Genomic DNA, 22,573 nt, shown 5'->3' on the forward strand with positions numbered 1-22,573 from the left:
TAAAGAATATGTTGGGGTAAGGGTATGCTAGAGCAGAATGTTGTCCTATATTGCCAAATGAACATACCAGAGCACACCTGGTTCTGGAAGGCTTCTGCAACCAGACTATTTATCCAACAAAACCTCAATGAACAGGAATGAGAAGCATTTAGCTTTTACATGAAGCTGACATATTTTGGGCACCTAGTAGGGCACAGTAGCTGGTCCCATCTGGTTGCTTGCAAGCGCACATATAACTTTGCTGCAAGCCCGCAAGTTCTGCAAGTGCAGTAGAGCCAGACATATCCCATGATGCATTTGTACTCTCAGCTGAGCTGAACCTGAACCAGAGACACTTTTGAGGAGATGGAATCGTGTTAATGCCCATTGCGTACTTTACCCATGCGTTGTCAATGAGCCGCACAGTGCATTCTGGGCTATTCTGGGACAAGAAGAGCTCTCCTTCAAGGAGTAAATGGGAGTCAATTGGGCGCTAGCTAAAAAACCCAACATTAGCATGCATTTCGTGAACAAGAATTAAAACATTGCAAATATTTTCTGAGATGTAATATCGTATAGCTTTGGAGTCGTAATATTGTGTATTTTCGAGGAAAATAGACAGGTTTCTCGACTCATACCCGGACTTTGAGAAGGGATTGGATGACGATTATCTTAGCAACCGTGTGATGCATTATAACAACATTAAGGCGATTGGTCGACAGTCTGCTGGGGTGGAGGCTTATACCTCATTCATTGCCCAATGGGATTCCCATCTCCTCCTCTCTGATATCTCTGCCTGAACCTAAACTAAAGATTGCAGTCACATTCGAGTGGACTTTTTTTTGTCCGGTCTCGGATTCAGGAATGTACATGTGAAATAAATGACTGTGAAATGGTATCATACGATACAATGTTGCTGTCCAAGTAGGAGTCAAACAAGAACGACAAAGCAGTGGTGGAAAATATCCTGTAATATCGCTTGTTTTGGACATCGCTAACTAGCTAGCTAGCGACGTTGACCCAACAATAAACACGGTAGGTATTTAACAGTAACTAGCTAGCTAGTTAGTAACGCTATGTTCCTTATGTTTTTCTTTCTGTGTCTTGTCAAATATACATGCATTTTTGTATTGATAGAACTATATTGTTTATTTAGCTTTCTATTAGCACATCTCTTTACGACAATACTGGGGGTTCTCAATCAGCTGATTTGTAGAAGTAAACATTGTCACTGGACATTAGGGTTTAGGAATTATATATATATATATTTTAAAGGTATGTTATTTTTGTCCACTAGATAGACACAGCCGTTAGTTAAGTGTCATACAAATTGCGATAAAGGGATGGGCTCCAGTGATTAAGCCAAAGCTTTTGACAAACACACGTTAATGCTCTCGTGAGCACTCACTGTACGTTCACGTTCCCTTCTTCCAGGAAGTTATATTCCTCACTGGTGTCATATTGTTTTCTGTGGCAATTTGTCTTACTGTCAACAAAAACCTCAGTAGACTGTGTGATTGATGTCTAAACTCGTGTCCACACGTACCATAAATGCAGATGTAAGATAAAACAGTCTTGTGATCTCTAAATTGTGTGACTCCGCAGGATGTGGAAATAGTATTTTAATCAGATTCTCTTTTCTGGCAATGAATGTCACTAACACTAGAATATTCTAGTGACAGCCCTTGATGTGTTTGTTTCCTTAAAATATGTCAAATGCCACCTAAATGGAGAATAAAGGGAGCCGGAAATTGCAGAACTACAAGGAGCACGTGTGCACATAAATTGAAAAATGTAGGCTCACACAAATACATTTAGGAGCAGAATGACAAATATTTGAGGTAATAATGCTATAATTGTAAATTTTTCTAGGCGCACTGGTGCTCCTAAATTTAAATTGCAAGTTGTACAGCAAAATATTTAGCCGCATATACAAGTAAAATGGTCGCACTGTAGAGACCTGTGACAATGTGTTTTTCATTGGGTTGTTTGTTCAGCTTATTGTCAGCATAACCACAGCAGATATCTTGTGTGTATGTCACAGCATGTCATGTGGGAGTAACTCATCCCTGGAGGCGCGATGCTAGCCACACAGACCCCAGAGACAGGGCCAGAGGCAAAAGATGTCAAGCAGGTAGGCTAAACATCTTTTACTGTTAATGGCCCACCCAATCCCATAAACCACTTCCACGTGACTCTGAAAAGGTGATCAGATCAGATCTCTCTCACAGATACTCTGTTAGGGTTTGAGTGACACATCGACTCTGTCTATGCATGACCAATGTTAGTATTTTAACAATAAGCCTATGTGAATGTTTATTGCTTAGCATAATGCTTATTGCATACTGGGATACCTTGATTTCCATAGAAACCCAGGTTACTATGTCAAACACCTTAGCCTATATGACATGGCATAGTTATTTACGTAAGTGACAGCGTGGACAAGTAGATTGGGTCGCGTTAGAGTTCAGACACAGACCATCAAAAAATCTGCTTTTAAACCATTTCACCTGCATTTCATATTGAAAGCCAAACTTGTTTTTTGCTTCAATAGAGTGATCAGGGGCTTGCAACTATGGTTTTCCTTCACAGAAAATACATTAGTGCAACACATTCGGCAGAAAATGGCTTCATTTTCATCAGATGACAACAGAAGTGCAACACTATTTGGCTAGGGCCTCCCGAGTGGCGCAGCAGTCTAAGGCACTGCAGTGCTTGAGGCGTCACTAGAGATCCTGGTTCGATCCCGGGCTATGTCGCAGCCGGCCGTGACCGGGAGACCCATGAGGCGACTCACAATTGGCCCAGCGTAGTCCGGGTTTGGGGAGGGTTTTGCCAGCCGGGATGTCCTTGTCCCATCGCGCTCTAGCAACTTCTGTGGCGGGCTGAGCGCATGCACGCTGACACAGTCGCCAGTTGTACGGTCTTTCCTCCAACACATTGGTGCGGCTGGCTTCCGGGTTAAGCGAGCAGTGTGTCAAGAAGCAGTGCGGTTTGGCAGGGTTGTGTTTCAGAGGACGCATGGCTCTCGACCTTCGCCTCTCCCGAGTCCGTACGGGAGTTGCAGCGATGGGACAAGACTGTAACTACCAATTGGATATCATGAAATTGGGGAGAAAAAAAGACATAAAATACAATATTTGGCTAGCAGCCACACAAGTAAATGAGCGTACAATGAAAAAGCTAGTTATCTTTTGCAAAAACGATGCATGGCCAGATTTCTTTGAATGTTTATCACAGAAAAAATGCAGCCAGCTACATTTCTTAATGTTTTGCTTGAAGTTAATCTTGCATTTTAACTGAGAAAAGTAAGCTACGCTGAGAAAAGTACAGGAGAAAAGTAGCGACACATCAGTCAGAGCACTGTCTGCTGATAAAATGCCCATTTATGAATTCTCATCCGATGTGGAGAAGTGCAACTAAAGCACTAAATTAGTCCGATACCGAGCAGAAATTACAATAAGAAGCATTTTAGATCTGCGTTTACAAAACGCAGCAAGATATTTCTTATGTGTTTTATATATTTTTTCTGCCTGGAAAAACGCAGAATTCCACGTTATTGCGGCCCCTGATGTAGTGACATTTTTATGTCACGGTTTGTGATTGCACTACTTTATGACAGCCGGTTTAAATAAAGTGACTCAAAGTGTCAGATATTGATTTTATGTTTGTTTAAGTTGTGTAGGCTATCTTTGCTGTTCTAGTAATACACTGCAAAACGCAGCATCATATGATGAAAAATGCATCATACCGGCTGTATTTCTGTATTTTGAAAGTTATACATGTTGAAAACTTGATTGCTGACATGCAAAACTTTCTGGGATTAAATCAATAATGGACTAATGAAACTAAAATATCGTTTTTGGGTGGAGTTTTCCTTTAACTGAACTCTGATGTTTGATTTAGGCTAGTGGCTGTGCAATGTAGTCTGTGGGATAAATATCATAGATAATCAATAATATGCTGTCATTGTCAAGTTTTCCAGACAACGTCAGTGAGGCAAAGGTTTGTTTTATGAGTTCAAACTTTAGGCTAGTTTCCATGGTTCCTATTTACTGGAGAAAATAAAGATAACAAGTGTTCCCATTTGTAGTCAGGTTGGTAGAACTTGCATGAGCAGAAGTTAGCTAGAGGACCTAAAAATAAGTAGGTTTACAGTCTATTTTAGATGTCAAAGAGCCATGTTGACAGATGCCCATAACACATTCCTGTCCAACAGTAGCTCATAAATAATCTGTTTTGTGTGTTATTGTGTAAAATGGATGGCCTCTGGCCATTTTGCTAGTGTCAGCTGACATCAGGTGACTTGCATGTCAGGGTATGTTTCATATTCACATGGCCAATGACCCCACTCAAAGTGTTGACACATCTTTTCTGCCATTAATTTCCAATATCTGGGGAAGTCCATTGTGAAATGGTGTCACTTCAAACAGTTGAAGACATTTGGAAATGTTTCAGCTGTTGGGCTAAGTCCATGTTTGTCACTATGTTAAAGGCACACATACTATATTGCTCCTTACCACCTTTATTGCAACAACATTTTGACCCGAGGCCGATCTTAAGTAATTATGTGACTGATCTGATAGTTACAATAAAGGAAGCAATATAATGTCCCGCTGCCTGTCACTTTTTGTTTCTTTATGCAAAGAGGTTTTAACTCAGTTATGTAATGTACCTATGACTGCATTGATTTCCACAATAATAGGCATACATTTCAAGTTGTCATTGAATATGAGAAAGATTGGAGTTGACTGCCCCAGTGAAATGGAAGCTGAGAAAATACTAGATATCCATTTTGGTTTAACCCAATCTTACCATTTCTTTAGTGGATCAAAGAGAAGTTGGCGTGGTCACTCAAGGCTCTGCAGAAGCGTTACGTGACAACCGATGTCGTTGTTACCAGCGAGGATGGTAACGCCAACCTGCTGTGCTGTGCACTGGAGGCCGTTTTTATCCATGGCATCAAGAGCAAATATGTTCGCTCCGAGGCCGGGGGACACGCCAGAAAAGGGGGGTCCCGGGGACCCCTCCCCCAACCTGTGTTCTGGAGCCTGCTCAAGACGGTCACTCACCGGTGGGTGGAAGCCTTAAGCTGTATAATGAGAATCCCACTTCCCCTATAGATAGCCCTACAGACGCCTGTAGTGCAGTGTCTCCATCCTCATTCACTTTAGTGTGCTAGAGAAGTTGGAAGTTCAGATAATGGAATGTTTATATCCTCTCTGTTATGTTGCAATAAGTGTGTATAACAAATCACAGAATGTTATTAATTTACAGTAGTTAAGCAGAATGCTATTTATTTTTAGTAGTTAAGCAGAATGCTATTTATTTACAGTAGTTAAGCAGAATGCTATTTATTTACAGTAGTTAAGCAGAATGCTATTTATTTACAGTAGTTAAGCAGAATGCTATTTATTTACAGTAGTTAAGCAGAATGACAATAGTAAAGGTTTCAGATCAAATGGCGTAGCTTGTTTCAATATGTGTAGTGTATACTGTACATGAAACGATTCTCTGTAATGATAAATGATGTAATGTCTCCTCCTGGTGCCCTCAGTGACGTGATCACGGAGCTGGAGAAGCTGAGCTTCGTGGGTACGGACACGGGTCGTTGCCGGGCCTGGCTGCGGCTGGCCCTCAACCACGGCCTGATGGAGTGCTACCTGGCCTCCCTGTTCCGCGAGGGCTCCAAACTGCAGGCCCACTACCAGCCCTCCGCCCTGCTCCTGGACCCTGAGGAGCGTGAGGTGCTGCTCAGTTACATCCAGGGCTTGGCCTCCCTCACCTTCAACCTCTCGTACAAGTCGGCCGTGCTCAACGAGTGGACCACCACCCCTCTGGCTCTGGCCGGCCTCTGCCCTGCCGCCCAGGCCGACGTGCTCGACCTCCCCTGTCTCACCAAGCGCAAGGAATCCTGGGATACGGTGTCACAGTCGTCCGGCGGGTCGGATACGGTTGAAGTGCAGCGTGGGGGACCAGGGGTGCTGGGGAAGGGGATTGGGGGGGTCTCAGAGGGTAGGACCCCTCTAAATTCTTCCAATTTGAGCCTGGACACCACAGGGTCGTCTCAGCTCTCCTCCAGTCTGAGCTCTGACAGTCTGCTTCATGGTCACGACCCCAAGAGCCCAGACAAGGAGCCCTGGCCATGTGACCTGGAAAACCCCTCCAACATGGAGAACAATGGCAATGCCAAGAGGCATCTCAAAGAGTAAGTCATGTGTGAATGTTGTTAGTGTGCCTCTGCTAAGGAATGAGGTCCTTGGCAGATCACCACAGCAGTATAAGACATAGGCCCAAATCATTTCTGCATTTAGCAGATGCTTTTATCCAAAGCAACATGAGGTCAATGCCTATAGGCGTACTCCTGCAAGAATGAAACCCACCGCAATTATGGTGATGTAAGCAACATGCTTCAACTAACAATGTTTAAATAAATTAATTAAAGATTTAAAGGAACTTTCTAACATTTTGTCCCTTGTTTCAGTTGGTGATTTCTGACGACCTCTGACATCTCCTGTTTTCTGTAACCATGCAGTGTTCTGGTAGACTTCAGGGAGAGTGCCCACTCCAGTCAGGACTCCATGCGCGAGGATTCGTACGTGTCCACCCCGGGCGCAGACCACCTCTCTGAGAACACGGCCTTCAGTGGCTCCGACAGCGAGACCCAGGGACATGTCACACTTCTCACTGGCCCCTCTAGCCCTGCTTCACTGGGGTCAGACCAGGAAGAGCCGTCCACTAAGACCCACGTCCCCTCCGACGTGTTCTTGCACACTGAAGGGCCCTCCAGTCTCAGTGACTGTGTGGAGAGAACATCGACAACTCCTCACCTGCCTGTCACTGAGACGCCACGGGAGAAAAAGACAGAAGATTCTGCTAAGAGCACCTCTGAGCCTTCAGCCCACATGAACCTACGCCACACTACCAGCGTGCTTAGCAGGAGGGTGTCTACAGACTCAATCGCAGTAAATTTAATCTCTCTCTCATTCCCTCCATCCCTCTGTCTGACTAATTCGTCATGTGATTGACCTGACCTTAAAGAGCGACTGCCTTTAAAAAGCAACGAATCCCTTTGAAAATGGCCTCTGTGGCATCGATATGAATCAGAAACAGTTATTCTAGTGTCAAAATTGACCACAAAGTGTAAATAGGATAATTTTGGTCATAGTCTCGCCTAAAACGGAGTTTGGAACATCCGTGCGTCACAACGGGTAAATGAACGTTGGGTTTTGATTTGATGATGTCCATTTGCCCTTAGCATGGGGTGAACAGCTGCGGTGATTGCTCGCTATCCAAAGGCATAGACAGTGAGACAGACCTGCCCAGCAGCTCTGTCTTTGTTTACATAAGACATGTTGCACTTTTTTTTAAACTTGAGAAGTACGGCACCAAACACCTTTTTAGTTAGATGTATAATTGTAATTGTGCAACTAAAACATCCTCAGTAAAAACATCTACATTCATTTTAGATTTCTTGAGTTATCTTACGTTCATTCTGGGGATTTTGAGGAAGTGAAATAGACTTCCACATCTACCGTGTCTATCGGTTTTCTAATGAGTAAAAGAAAAAACTTGTCAATCGGCGTGTTCAGTCGCTCTTTAAGTTCTTTTAGCTCTCCTTGACCTTTGCCCTAGATAATTATATAATATTATGATATATTTTCCACTGTAGTCTAGGCTGAATGGGTAGAACTCATATTGTGCAAAGCTTTGCTAAATAATAGAGCACCTGTGTGTTTATATGGTTACAAGCTGAAAGAACAATTCCATTTCCAGATTTTCTAAATTAGCAACCAATCACCACTAAGACCCATCTACCCTTTCTTAGCATTCCCACTCCTGGATCTCTGAGGATGACATCTATAAGCCACACCTTGAGGAACTGGCTGACCCCGATGACTTTTTGCTTGGGTCTGGCCCAGCTTGTGTGAACGGATTGACCTCTCCCCCCCCAGAGCCCGAGATCCCCCAGTCTCCCCCCAGCGTGGTTCACCGCAGGCAGATAGGTAAGTTCCCAAAACCAGTGACACCACCACTTCTAGCACTTCTTGAACACAGAACAGCTTGTGATGCAGTCTGTTGTAACCACCATATGAACGGCCTTGGTCATGAGGTGACAGTATGCCAAAAGATTGTTCCTAGTTTTCAGCCCTTGTTGTTCTGGTCTTTGACACTTTAGTTCAAGGGAATTGAGATGAACCAAATACTTGTTTGTTCAATGGCAGGGTTTGTCAGTCATTGGACAGTCCACAACTTCCATAATTGACCCTTTGCTAAGCCTAATTAAACACAGACTACCCCTTGCTAATCAAGAGACTGTTGAGTATGTTATGGTGGACTGTCATTACAATTGCTTCACGGGAACCTGGTACAATGAAGTTTGTAGTGTGGCTAGCTAGCCACTGAATGGTTCTGAATGCACTGTCATGCAGTCAAAGCTACTACTAGCCAACTTGTTCTCTTCACAGAATCATTGGTACTTCCTCCTTATGGTATGTTTGAACCTCGGTGTTGAATATACATTTTGCCCGGTGGTTTCATGTTCAGATAAAAGCTGTTATACAGGTTTGGTGAAACATTTCTTGATGGCATGCAAAGTTTGATCTGGACAGAGATTAGGCCCAGGCACTTTAGAGATCTGTTGTGCAGTTTTTCAATAGCATCCTCTTTCTTTCCCTCCCTGTTCTCTTTCACTCTTTCTCTCTGTCCTTCAGGCCTGTCCAACCCTTTCCGCGGACTGCTGAAGCTGGGCCACCTGGAGCGGCGGGGCACGGTGGGTATGTGGCGCGACTACTACTGCGAGCTCTCGCCCTTCGAGTTCCGCCTCTACCTGAACGCAGAGGAGCGCACTTGCTGCGACAACTGCTCCCTGCTGCGTTGCGAGGACGCCCGCGTCACCTCGGCCGAGGGCCGCTTCGACCTGGCCTTCCCAGGGAAAAGGCTCCTCATGCGGGCGGCCAACCGCGATGAGGCAGAGGACTGGGTGGACCGCATTGCTGAAGCCGTCAACAAGTGCCGCCCGCTTCACCGCCTCGATGACCAGTGGGAGGTGCTGCAGCCCACTGACAGCAGTGTAACCCCGGATGAGCCCCCAAAATCTTCCCCTTCGTCCCCCTCCTCCGTACCCGCCAGTCCCGAGCGAGGGGGGGCTGTGGTTGAGCAGGAGCTGCCACTGGAGCTGGACTGGACGCGTCCCACAGACCCAGAGTCAGACGCCATTAAGGAGACGGTGCTGTACTTCTCACAGGACTCTGAGGCTCGCAACTGGACTCCTCTGGTCTTCTCCCTCTCCTTAGAGACTCTCAAGGGCTTCCGGATGCAGGACGGGCAGAAGGTGCTGTGCTGCACCCACCCCATCGAGGGGATCCGGGACGTGGTCCCAGACGTTTCTCTGGGCGGACCAGCCTTCTTTAGGGTGGTAACGGCCAAGGATACGCTCAAGCTGAGGGCCAAGAGCTCTGAGGAGGCACGTGCCTGGAGGGGCCTCATCAGGGGAGCCCTGGACTCCTACCTGGAGAGTGGAGAAGACTGGGAGCCTGAGAGCCCTGGGGTGGCCCCTGGGGCAGGGGGGAACATCCACAGACTGGTGCAGCATAGACTGAAGGGGGACGGGGTGCTGCTGGCCCATCTATGCACAGTGCCCACAGAGAAGGGGCTGGACCTTCAGGCCTTCAAGTGTGCAGGTAGCTCTAAATCTCATCAATCTACTAGTTGTTAAGGGCAATTCCACGGTAACAGTGACACTGATACTCAAATGTTTCACTTTAAAGTGTAAGTCAAACAAAAACCAAGGATTGCAAACAAGAACATTTTACAAAAACACATTTACTTGAAGAACAGTGCAGATGCAAAGTGTCAACTGTCATTCTGTTACCAAACTTGCATCTGCACTGTTCTTCAAGTAAGTGTTTTTTGTACAATTTTCAGTGGAAATTGCTACATAGAGATTTTTTATTTTTTTTTACATACATTTTAAAGTGACAAATCTTAGTCTGTCTCAATCTGTTCCGTGGAATTGCCCTTGACCAGGCAACACTTTAGTGTCCATTACTTTCCCCTTACCGTGCCGTTACTGGGAGCGACAGAGTATGTAGTAACGCCTTTCTTCTCTGTAGGTTGTCCAAAGGCGATAGGCGTCTCCCGAGGGAAAGCCAGACTGTGTGAGTTCTCAGGGCAGTACTACTGCGACACTTGTCACCAGGGCGACGCCATCGTCATACCCTCCCGCATGGTGCACAACTGGGACCTCGCGCCTCGAGAGGTGAGTCTCTCAAGGGTCTATGGACCACACACACACAATATTTGTGCCAAAGTATTTCCATGGTCAATAAAAAAAATTAAAAAAAGATTTGCAAACATAATCATAATGGAAACATACCATAACTTCCTCCTTGCATAACTTTTGTTATTTTACCTTTGACATTAAACTAAACCAGTACTGTTGTCCTTGGATCAATATTATTTGTGTTTGTTGTTAAGATGCTCTTGTATGCATCCTTTGCCCTGGTTGTGTAAATGTAGGTCTCCAGACAGGCTGTTAAGCTGCTGGCTCAGATTGAACATGAGCCGCTGCTCAACCTTGACCTTTTAAACCCTGACCTGTGGGAGCATGCCGAGGCCATGGCCCAGGCACAGAGCCTCAGACAGCGGCTGCGTCTCCTAGGAGACTACCTGCTCACCTGCCGCAGCGGAGCATGCAAGAACATCCAGAGCAGGTGTGTGTGTGATCCACTTTTGTATGTTTGTCTTTTTTGTTTTAAGCTGTACTATGTAGCTTTTTGGGTGATCTGACCAAATTCACATAGAAATGTGTGTTATAGATCTGTCATTCTCATTGAAAGCAAGTCTAAGAAGCGGTAGATCTGTTCTATGTGCACTATTTCTAGGCTTCCCTTAAGTTTCATTTTTGCGTCTTTTACTTTCGGTTTTGAACACCAACAGAAAATAAAATAGTTTGGGTTATGGAAAATATATTTCACAGCGGTTTAGATGGTACAATGATTCTCTAAACTATACTTGCTTGTTTTGTCACAAACTGAAATTAAGCGAACTATTATCATTTTAGCAACCAGGAAATGGCAGAGCGATTTCTGCATAGCGCATCTTTAAGTATTGCAGAACTGGGTCAAATGAAAGTTTATCAAAGTGAGCTGGTTAACATATTGATCCTGCTTTCTGAGAACCCGGGTCATCCAGATCATTCTTCAGATGATCTGGACTTGGGCCAAACGGTAATGGATTAATAATTTCCACATACCAGTCAACCTTTATTGTTTAACTATTGCGTTGTTATTTTTCTCTCAAGACTGGGCCCAAGGACATACTTGTTAGAATCAAGCCATCTCTACAGCGTCATGGACTTAAGACAGGTATCAATACAGTCATTACTTAATTATCCCTGTTAGTCAATTCACTTTTACATTTAAATAATACACATTATTTACCTGCAAAACTACACCACCAGAAACCAAGTCCATGTAGGTAATAAGCTTGAATTAGCTTTTTCTCCTTGTGTGTGTGTGTTTAGATAGCGGAGGGAATGTATGTGGCCTACCTGAACACGTTGATCCAGTTTGCCTCCAACCACGTCCACCACTGTGACCTTTGCACGCAGAGGGGCTTCATCTGCCAGATCTGTCACGCCAGTGACATCATCTTCCCCTTCCAGTTCGACACCACCACCAGGTAGGGCCCTGGCCTCTCATCACTTCAATACACTGAAATGTGATCACTCACTGACCTGACCACCCCACCTCCTCACATACTCTCCCTCTGTCTCCCACAAAGATGTAAAGAGTGTAAGGCCGTGTTTCACGCAACCTGCAAGGCCAAGTCGCCTTCCTGTCCACGATGCCTGCGGCTTCAGAGGTACCTCGAGAGAGATCTGCAGGACTAACCGGCAACCCTGCAGGAATGCTCTTTGTGACCCATGGGCTTCCCGTAGATCTGCAGGACTAACCGGCAACCCTGCAGGAATGCTCTTTGTGATCCAGTGGGCTTCCTGTAGATCTGCAGGACTAACCGGCAACCCTGCAGGAATGCTCTTTGTGATCCAGTGGGCTTCCTGTAGCTGCAGAGACCTTTGAAATGACAAACGATAAGAACAGACATTGACGTCCTGCTTCTAGTTTCTTTTTTCTACATGAACTAACCTCAAGTGCAATTAGGAAGTGTGACTGTATGTACCGACCATAGACCAAACATGATCAACCGAACTGGATAGTGGTAGAGCCAGGAGCTATTCGTCAACTTGCACTAATATAGAGAGGTTTCTGCTATTGACATGATTGGCAAGGTGAAGCACACTAATATGTTCTTACCTCTCTGAACTCGCTCTACGTCTTAAGTGTCCAAGCCAAGGAATCATATGAACAGTAGAATCCAGTAAAGGATGATGCCAAGAATCTCCTTTATGCAATTTTTTGACATTTATACATTGATGTTGTCATTGTTTGGGGGCTTGTGTTGTTTTTTTAACCAGTTATTTCATGTTTACAGGAAACGCTCGCTGTAAATTTCTGTACATTTTGTACAGAACTTTCTGGGAAGCTCAAAGCAGGAAGTCACTCATGAAATAAATATTAAACTGCTTCCAGTTCCACAAGACGGGATACATATATACGCCTGCAAAAAAACTGCACTTGAAAACTTTCTCAACCTTAGATCATGCCTTCATTTTGGTTTTTACACTCAAAAACATAATGTTCCAGTCATGGTCAAAAGTTTTGAGAATGACACAAGTATTGGTCTTCACAAAGTTTGCTGCTTCAGTGTTTTTAGATATTTTTGTCAGATGTTTCTATGGTATACTGAAGTATAATTACAAGCATTCCATAAGTGTCAAAGGCTTTTATTGACAATTACATGAAGTTTATGCAAAGAGTCAATATTTGCAGTGTTGACCCTACTTTTTCAAGACCTCTGTAATCCGCCCTGGCATACTGTCAATTAACTTCTGGGCCACATCCTGACTGATGGCAGCCCATTCTTGCATAATCAATGCTTGGAGTTGGTCAGAATTTGTGGGGTTTTGTTTGTCCACCCGCCTCTTGAGGATTGACCACAAGTTCTCAATGGGATTAAGGTCTGGGGAGTTTCCTAGCCATGGACCCAAAATGTTGATGTTTTGTTCCCTGAGCCACTTAGTTATCACTTTTGCCTTATGGCAAGGTGCTCCATCATGCTGGAAAAGGCATTGGGCGTCACCAAACTGTTCTTGGATGGTTGGGAGAAGTTGCTCTCGGAGGATGTGTTGGTACCATTTCTTTATTCAAGGCTGTGTTCTTAGGCAAAATTGTGAGTGAGCCCACTCCCTTGGCTGAGAAGCAACCCCACACATGAATGGTCTCAGGATGCTTTACTGTTGGCATGACACAGGACTGATGGTAGCGCTCACCTTGTCTTCTCCGGACAAGGTGTTTTCCAATTGCCCCAAACAGTCGGAAAGGGGTTTAATCAGTGAAAATGACTACCCCAGTCCTCAGCAGTCCAATCCCTGTACCTTTTGCAGAATATCAGTCTGTCCCTGATGTTTTTCCTGGAGAGAAGTGGCTTCCTAGCTGCCCGTCTGACTCCAGGCCATCCTCCAAAAGTCTTTGCCTCACTGTGCGTGCAGATGCACTCACACCTGCCTGCTGCCATTCCTGAGCAAGCTCTGCACTGGTGGTGCCCCGATCCCGCAGCTGAATCAACTTTAGGAGACGGTCCTGGCGCTTGCTGGAATTTCTTGGGAGCCCTGAAGCCTTCTTCACAACAATTGAACCTCTCTCCTTGAAGTTCTTGATGATCCAATAAATTGTTGATTTAGGTGCAATCTTACTAGCAGCAATATCCTTACCTGTGAAGCCCTTTTTGTGCAAAGCAATGATGACGGCACGTGTTTCCTTGCAGGTAACCAGAGGAAGAACAATGATTTCAAGCACCACCCTCCTTTTAAAGCTTCCAGTCTGTATTCTAACTCAATCAGCATGACAGAGTGATCTCCAGCCTTGTCCTCGTCAACACTCTCACCTGTGTTAACGAGAGAATCACTGACATGATGTCAGCTGGTCCTTTTGTGGCAGGGCTGAAATGCAGTGGAAATGTTTTTGGGGGATTAAGTTCATTTTCATGGCAAAGAGGGACTTTGCAATTAATTGCAATTCATCTGATCACTCTTCGTGACATTCTGGAGTATATGCAAATTGCCATCATAACTGAGGCAGCAGACTTTGTGAAAAATTTATAGTTGTGTAATTCTCAAAACGTTTGACCACGACTGTAGTATTGTGTATCATGCAACATCACTGAAATTGTGCCACAAATAGAAAATGAGGAAATGGGTAATTTTTAAGTACTGTCAAAGCATAGATTGTCATTATTGAATGTTAGTTGCCAAATGTCAACATTTGTGAGTACTTGCGTCTTGATACAAATCTGTTCATTCAGAATGGGAATTTCTTAATGTCATGATGTTATCACCATCTGATAAGTTCTGACCACATAAAGAAACATTCTGCCCAAGTTATAATAACTAGTCATTAATTAAATGCGTTGGTTTAGGATTTATGCTCCGCTTTATCCTGAAACCCTTGTGCTGCAAAATATCGGTCTGGTTCCAGGCTAACATTAAAAATAAGCTTGTAGTCTGAGAAATTCTTTCCCCAACCATGGTGGTATCCTACCAGTATGATAAGCCATATGAAATAACAGAATGTTGATTAGCATAATGAAAAAAATGCTTATGTCACAGTTGCGAACCAGCTTTGTAGAGTGAGTGTTGGTTCATTAATGTTCCTGCTTCGTAACTGGACTTCTCAATGTTTAAGGATATTCTAAATCATTTTGCATACTTGCACCTTAACACATTGGTATGACCGTTTATCCTGTAGTTATTTTCATTCAATAGTTTCAGCCAGTTTTCCTCCCAGAGAAATCATGATTTATTTCAAAGGGTATATGGCCTTTTTAATTATTTTATGTATAATTTGGCGAAGGAACGCTTTTTTACCATTCAACCATTGAAAAGATGTCATTATTTTACATTTTAACTGAAGGAAATGGATGGCTTTCCTGATATCTGACGCTGAGATCATGTAAGACATCATGTGTAAAGCAGAATTGCATAGTGAAGCAGAGTCCTGAAATTATGTTACACTATGCCGCTGGATTCCAATGGTTACTCAAGAGGCGGCAGAATATAATCTCTTTTACCCATGTTTTTATGACATAATATATCAAGGTTTTATTATTAGTTACACTGTCTTGTACACATTCACAGCTAAAAGCTGAATTGCAGTATACATACAAAAAACAAAGAAAGAAGATAAAAGTTGAAGAAGAAAGAAATATGGCATGAAGTCTCTAGTCTTGACAGCTTCTGATGGTGACTGCTGTTGGTGTGAAGGTCTCAATTCGTGTATCATTTTATAAATGCTAATTATATTAATGATATAAATAAGAATAAATACATCTATCTAGTTATCGTTCTCTTTGTAGTTCCATTGCATCATTCACATTTTCCAAAATAGTTTGTCTGTGTAGAAAGTGTGTACTATTGTACTACCAGTGGAGTAAAGTACTACTTAAGTAGTTTTTTTGGACAACTTTTACTTTTACTTCACTACATTCCTAAAGAAAAGAATGTACTTTTTGCTCCATACATTTTCCCTGACACCCAAAAGTATTTGTTAGGTGATGAATGCTTAGCAGGACAGGAAAATGGTCCAATTCATGCACTTATCAAGAGAACACGTGGTCATCCCTACTGCCTCTGATCTGGCAGACTCACTAAACACATGCATCGTGTGTAAATGATGTGTTAGAGTGGACCCCTGGCTATCCGTACATTTTTAAAACAAGAAAATGGTGCCGTCTGCTTTGCTTAATATATGGAATTTGTAATGATTTATACTTTTACTTTTGATACTTAAGTATATTTTAGCGATTCCATTTACTTTTGATACTTAAGTATATTTAGAACCAAATACTTTTAGACTTTTACTCATGTAGTATTTTACTGGGTGACTTTCACTTTCACTTGAGTAACTCTATTAAGCTATCTATACATTTACTCAAGTATGACATTTGGGCACTTTTCCACGACTGTGTATTATTTTTGCACTTTCATCAGATTGAAGTAGTGTCCAGTAAACTATACTGCATCAAACAAGCATTCAATGCCTCATCAAAATACATTTCTAAACCGACCGTGTAGCACTCCAGTCCAGCAGGTGGCGATAAAGTCCATAATATGCCGTGCACCGCCAATAACGTCAAAGCGAAGTGTATGTGTCGTTTTCGTTTTTTCTGTTTTGTAAACTTTCTGTATATTTGTGTAATTAATTGATTAAAAAAACATGTTGATATTAAATAAATCAAGTTCATCACTTGTAATACACAATAAGTAGGCCTATTAGAAATGTGATAGCAACTGAAAATAATTATAGCAGTAATAGAGTGGTAATACGTGCAACATGAAACCCATAATTCATTTACAGTGAGTTTGGGGTTCCTAACTGGTAAATGAACCACTTATTCTCGTTTCCACCGGCTTTCGATTGCTGATGGATTGTTTATGATTAGATGACAAGACATTCTGGACACGACACCACCTGTAACAGAACGCTGAGAGTTATTTTTTAACAATTAAAGGAAGCCCCGCGGTAAGGCAGGGCATCAAAAAATTAGTTGATACTCATAATGTTCCTCCCCACGGAAATCTTTAGTAAAAGGCGAAAGATTTAAGCGATCTGAAGAGAAACCAGAGTGTACTGACTTGAAGAAAGTAAAACTGGGGACTGACTACACCAACATGACATTCCCCATAGCGGTAATACCAACCACGGTACCCAAATCCAAATCCCGTGCTCTGTTCAACGTGTCCAGTCATAACCATTCATTGCAGAATACTAGGGTTAGTAAAAATATATTCCTGTTTTAAAATATTACAGTAAAAATACTTAAATTATTTTACCCGAGGTGCATGATGGGTAAATGTTTACGCATGCGCAGTTAAATTTGCACTAGCGAATCTTTTCGACAGATGGCACTCTTGTGCTGATTTCGCCCTGCATTAGAGGCTGTCAGAGGTTCTAATCTCAACCATGTCTCATTGATAACCAGCTTCAGTTCCAAAGACAAAAATGGCAATGTAAAAAGAAATAAAAAAACAACTGGGTCATTTTATCTAATGAAAAGAAGAATTATCCCCAAAATAACTTTAGTATAATAACTTTTAATAGTGATTAAAACATCAAAAAATCTAATACTATTTGTCACTGCTGTATACTTTTTTTTTTTTTTATCATTTAGCAGACGCTCTTATCCATGAGCAATTAGGGTTAAGTACCTTGCTCAAGGGTACATCGACAGATTTTTCACTTAGTCAGCCAGGGGATTAGAACCAGCAACCTTTCGGTTACTGGGACAACGCTCTTAACCACTAAGCTACCTGCCGCTACTTGACCTTGAAATGCTTGCTCACGAGCATTCCAACACTGCAGAGTATACAAATTAAATAGTAACACAAGGAATAAATAAAGACACAAGAATGGAGCTATACAGTGCATTCGGAAAGTATTCAGACCCCTTGACTTTTTACACATTTTGTTAAATTTTTACATTACATTTACGTCATTTAGCAGACGCTCTTATCCAGAGCGACTTACAAATTGGTGCATTCACCTTATAGCCAGTGGGATAACCACTTTACAATATGTTTTTTTAATTCATTTTTTAATTTTGTTCTTTCTTTGGGGTGGGGTAAAGGGGGGGTAGAGGGATTACTTTATCCTATCCCAGGTATTCCTTAAAGAGGTGGGGTTTCAAGGTGGTGAGTGACTCCGCTGTCCTGGCGTCGTGAGGGAGCTTGTTCCACCATTGGGGTGCCAGAGCAGCGAACAGTTTTGACTGGGCTGAGCGGGAACTGTGCTTCCGCAGAGGTAGGGGGGCCAGCAGGCCAGAGGTGGATGAACGCAATGCCCTCGTTTGGGTGTAGGGACTGATGAGAGCCTGAAGGTACGGAGGTGCCGTTCCCCTCACAGCTCCGTAGGCAAGCACCATGGTCTTGTAGCAGATGCGAGCTTCAACTGGAAGCCAGTGGAGTGTGCGGAGGAGCGGGGTGATGTGAGAGAACTTGGGAAGGTTCAACACCAGATGGGCTGCGGCATTCTGGATGAGTTGTAGGGGTTTAATGGCACAGGCAGGGAGCCCAGCCAACAGCGAGTTGCAGTAATCCAGACGGGAGATGACAAGTGCCTGGATTAGGACCTGTGCCGCTTCCTGTGTAAGGCAGGGTCGTACTCTCCGAATGTTGTAGGCCATGAACCTACAGGATCGGGTCACCGCCTTGATGTTAGCGGAGAACGACAGGGTGTTGTCCAGGGTCACGCCAAGGCTCTTTGCACTCTGGGAGGAGGACACAACGGAGTTGTCAACCGTGATGGCGAGATCATGGAACGGGCAGTCCTTCCCTGGGAGGAAGAGCAACTCCGTCTTGCCGAGGTTCAGCTTGAGGTGGTGATCCGTCATCCACACTGATATGTCTGCCAGACATGCAGAGATGCGATTCGCCACCTGGTTATCAGAAGGGGGAAAGGAGAAGATTAGTTGTGTGTCGTCTGCGTAGCAATGATAGGAGAGGCCATGTGAGGATATGACAGAGCCAAGTGACTTGGTGTATAGCGAGAATAGGAGAGGGCCTAGAACTGAGCCCTGGGGGACACCAGTGGTGAGAGCACGTGGTGCGGAGACACATTCTCGCCACGCCACTTGGTAGGAGCGACCGGTCAGGTAGGACGCAATCCAAGAGTGAGCCGCGCCGGAGATGCCCAACTCGGAGAGGGTGGAGAGGAGGATCTGATGGTTCACAGTATCAAAGGCAGCAGATAGGTCTAGAAGGACAAGAGCAGAGGAGAGAGAGTTAGCTTTAGCAGTGCGGAGAGCCTCCGTGACACAGAGAAGAGCAGTCTCAGTTGAATGACCAGTCTTGAAACCTGACTGGTTTGGATCAAAAAGGTCATTCTGAGAGAGATAGCAAGAGAGTTGGCTAAAGATGGCACGCTCAAGAGTTTTGGAGAGAAAAGAAAGAAGGGATACTGGTCTGTAGTTGTTGACATGGGATCGTGTGTAGGTTTTTTGAGAAGGGGTGCAACTCTCGCTCTCTTGAAGATGGAAGGGACATACCCAGCGGTCAAGGATGAGTTGATGAGCGAGGTGAGGTAAGGGAGAAGGTCACCGGAGATGGTCTGGAGAAGAGAGGAGGGGATAGGGTCAAGCGGGCAGGTTGTTGGGACGCCGGCCGTCACAAGTCGCAAGATTTCATCTGGAGAGAGAGGGGAGAAAGAAGTCAAAGCACAGGGTAGGGCAGTGTGAGCAGGACCAGCAGTGTCATTTGACTTAACAAACGAGGATCGGATGTCGTCAACCTTCTTTTCAAAATGGTTGACGAAGTCATCCACAGAGAGGGAGGGGGGATTCAGCAGGGAGGAGAAGGTGGCAAAGAGCTTCCTAGGGTTAGAGGCAGATGCTTGGAATTTAGAGTGGTAGAAAGTGGCTTTAGCAGCAGAAACAGAGGAAGAAAATGTAGAGAGGAGGGAGTGAAAAGATGCCAGGTCCGCAGGGAGTCTAGTTTTCCTCCATTTCCGCTTGGCTGCCCGGAGCCCTGTTCTGTGAGCTCGCAATGAGTCGTCAAGCCACAGAGCAGGAGGGGAGGACCGAGCTGGCCGGGAGGATAGGGGACATAGAGAGTCAAAGGATGCAGAAAGGGAGGAGAGGAGGGTTGAGGAGGCAGAATAAGGAGATTGGAGGGATAAGGATTGAGCAGAGGGAAGAGATAGGATGGAAGAGGAGAGAGTAGCGGGAGAGAGAGAGCGAAGGTTGCGACGGCGCATTACCATCTGAGTAGGGGCAAAGTGAGTAGTGTTGGAGGAGAGCGAGAGAGAAAAGGATACAAAGTAGTGGTCGGAGATATGGAGGGGAGTTGCAGTGAGATTAGCAGAAGAACAGCAGCTAGTAAAGATGAGGTCAAGCGTATTGCCTGCCTTGTGAGTAGGGGGGGACGGTGAGAGGGTGAGGTCAAAAGAGGAGAGGAGTGGAAAGAAGGAGGCAGAGAGAAATGAATCAAAGGTAGACGTAGGGAGGTTAAAGTCACCCAGAACTGTGAGGGGTGAGCCATCCTCAGGAAAGGAACTTATCAAGGCGTCAAGCTCATTGATGAACTCTCCAAGGGAATCTGGAGGGCGATAAATGACAAGGATGTTAAGCTTGAATACTTGTTACTTTACAGCCTTATTCTAAAATGGATTATAAAAATTAAAAATCCTCATCAATCTACACACAATACCCCATAATGACAAAGAAAAAACTGCTTTTTATAAAAATTTGTAAATCTCAAAAAATTTGGAAATATCACATTTACATAAGTATTCAGACCCTTTACTCAGTACTTTGTTGACGCACCTTTGGCAGCAATTACAGCCTCGATTCTTCTTGGGTATGACGCTACAAGCTTGTCACACCAGTATTTGGAGAGTTTCTCCCATTCTTCTCTGCAGATCCTCTCAAGCTCTGTCAGGTTGGATGGGGAGCGTTGCTGCACAGCTATTTTCAGGTCTCTCCAGACATGTTCGATCGGGTTCAAGTCCGGGCTCTGGCTGGGCCACTCAAGGACATTCAGAGACTTGTCCCGAAGCTACTCCTGCGTTGTCTTGGCTGTGTGCTTAGGGTCGTTGTCCTGTTGGAAGGTGAACCTTCACCCCAGTCTGAGGTCCTGAGTGCTATGGAGCAGGTTTTCATCAAGGATCTATCTCTCTGTACTTTGCTCCGTTCATCTTTCCCTCGATCCTGACTAGTCTCCCAGTCCTTGCCGCTGAAAAACATCTCCAAATCATGATGCTTCACCGTTGGGTTTCCTCCAGACGTGACGCTTGGCATTCAGGCCAAATAATTCAATCTTGGTTTCATCAGACCAGAGAATCTTGTTTCTCATGGTCAGAGAGTCCTTTAGGTGCCTTTTTGCAAACTGCAAGCATGCTGTCATGTGCCTTTTACTGAGGAGTGGTATCCGTCTGGCCACTCTACCATAAAGGCCTGATTGGTGGAGTGCTGCAGAGCTGTGGTCCTCTGTAGCTCAACTGGTAGAGCACGGCGCTTGAAACGCCAAGGTAGTGGGTTCGAGCCCCGGGACCACCCATACACAAAAATGTATGCACGCATGACTGTAAGTCGCTTTGGATAAAAGCGTCTGCTAAATGGCATATTATTATGGTTGTCCTTCTGGAAGGTTCTCCCATCTCCACAGAGAAACTGTTTGCTTCACAAAGTTTGCTGCTTTAGTGTTTTTAGATATGTTTGTCAGATGTTTCTATGGTATACTGAAGTATAATTACAAGCATTCCATAAGTGTCAAAGGCTTTTATTGACAATTACATAAAAATTATGCAAAGAGTCAATATTTGCAGTGTTGACCCTTCTTTTTCAAGACCTTTGCAATCCGCCCTGGCATGCTGTCAATTAACTTCTGGGCCACATCCTGACTGATGGCAGCCCATTCTTGCATAATCAATGCTTGGAGTTTGTCAGAATTTGTGGGATTTTGTTTGTCCACCCGCCTCTTGAGGATTGACCACAAGTTCTCAATGGGATTAAGGTCTGGGGAGTTTCCTGGCCATGGACCCAAAATGTTGATGTTTTGTTCCCTGAGCCACTTAGTTATCACTTTTGCCTTATGGCAAGGTGCTCCATCATGCTGGAAAAGGCATTGTTCGTCACCAAACTGTTCTTGGATGGTTGGGAGAAGTTACTCTCGGAGGATGTGTTAGGACCATTCTTTATTCAAGGCTGTGTTCTTAGGCAAAATTGTGAGTGAGCACACTCCCTTGGCTGAGAAGCAACCCCACACATGAATGGTCACAGGATGCTTTACTGTTGGCATGACACAGGACTGATGGTAGCGCTCACCTTGTATTTTCCGGACAAGCTTTTTTCCGGATGCCCCAAACAATCGGAAAGGGGATTCATCAGAGAAAATGACTTTACCCCAGTCCTCAGCAGTCCAATCCCTGTACCTTTTGCAGAATATCAGTCTGTAACCGCTGTTTTTCATGGAGAGAAGTGGCTTTCTTGCTGCCCTTTTTGACACCAGGCCATCCTCCAAAAGTATTCGCCTCACTGTGTGTGCAGATGCACTCACACCTGCCTGCTACTATTCCTGGGCAAGCTCTGCACTGGTGGTGCCCCGATCCCGCAGCTGAATTAACTTTAGAAGACGGTCCTGGCGCTTGCTGGACTTTCTTGGGCGCCCTGAAGCCTTCTTCACAACAATTGAACCTCTCTCCTTTAAGTTCTTGATGATCCGATAAATGGTTGATTTAGGTGCAATCTTACTAGCAGCAATATCTGTCACGATCGTCGTAATAAGTGGACCAAGGCGCAGCGTGATATGCGTACATACTTTTAATAGTACTTAATACACGATACAACAAAACAACAAAACGAAACGTGAAGTCCTCGGTTAACAAACACAAACCTACACGGAACAAGATCCCACAAAATGACAAGTGCACAACAGGCTGCCTAAGTATGGTTCCCAATCAGAGACAACAAGACACAGCTG

General features: G+C 44.3%; 1 protein-coding gene and 1 non-coding gene across 2 annotated transcripts; one reads left to right on the forward strand and one right to left on the reverse strand.

Annotated features, from left to right (window-relative positions):
* The first annotated feature begins 782 nt into the window (after nt 1-782).
* Nucleotides 783-12,762, forward strand: LOC121568009 (pleckstrin homology domain-containing family M member 1). The gene is made up of 12 exons (XM_041878491.1): nt 783-1,014; nt 2,024-2,113; nt 4,806-5,053; nt 5,537-6,187; nt 6,515-6,944; nt 7,808-7,985; nt 8,694-9,662; nt 10,095-10,240; nt 10,501-10,694; nt 11,285-11,348; nt 11,507-11,664; nt 11,767-12,762. The coding sequence occupies exons 2-12, from the start codon at nt 2,060-2,062 to the stop codon at nt 11,873-11,875; spliced, it is 3,201 nt and encodes a 1,066-aa protein (XP_041734425.1). The 5' UTR covers nt 783-1,014; nt 2,024-2,059; the 3' UTR covers nt 11,876-12,762.
* A 3,851-nt stretch (nt 12,763-16,613) lies between these two features.
* Nucleotides 16,614-16,729, reverse strand: LOC121585098. The gene has a single exon (XR_006003793.1). It is a non-coding gene; the product is annotated as a U5 spliceosomal RNA (small nuclear RNA).
* Between the last annotated feature and the right edge of the window lie 5,844 nt (nt 16,730-22,573).

The sequence above is a fragment of the Coregonus clupeaformis genome, chromosome 1, assembly GCF_020615455.1.
Source record: "Coregonus clupeaformis isolate EN_2021a chromosome 1, ASM2061545v1, whole genome shotgun sequence".
NCBI classification, from domain to species: Eukaryota; Metazoa; Chordata; class Actinopteri; order Salmoniformes; family Salmonidae; genus Coregonus; species Coregonus clupeaformis.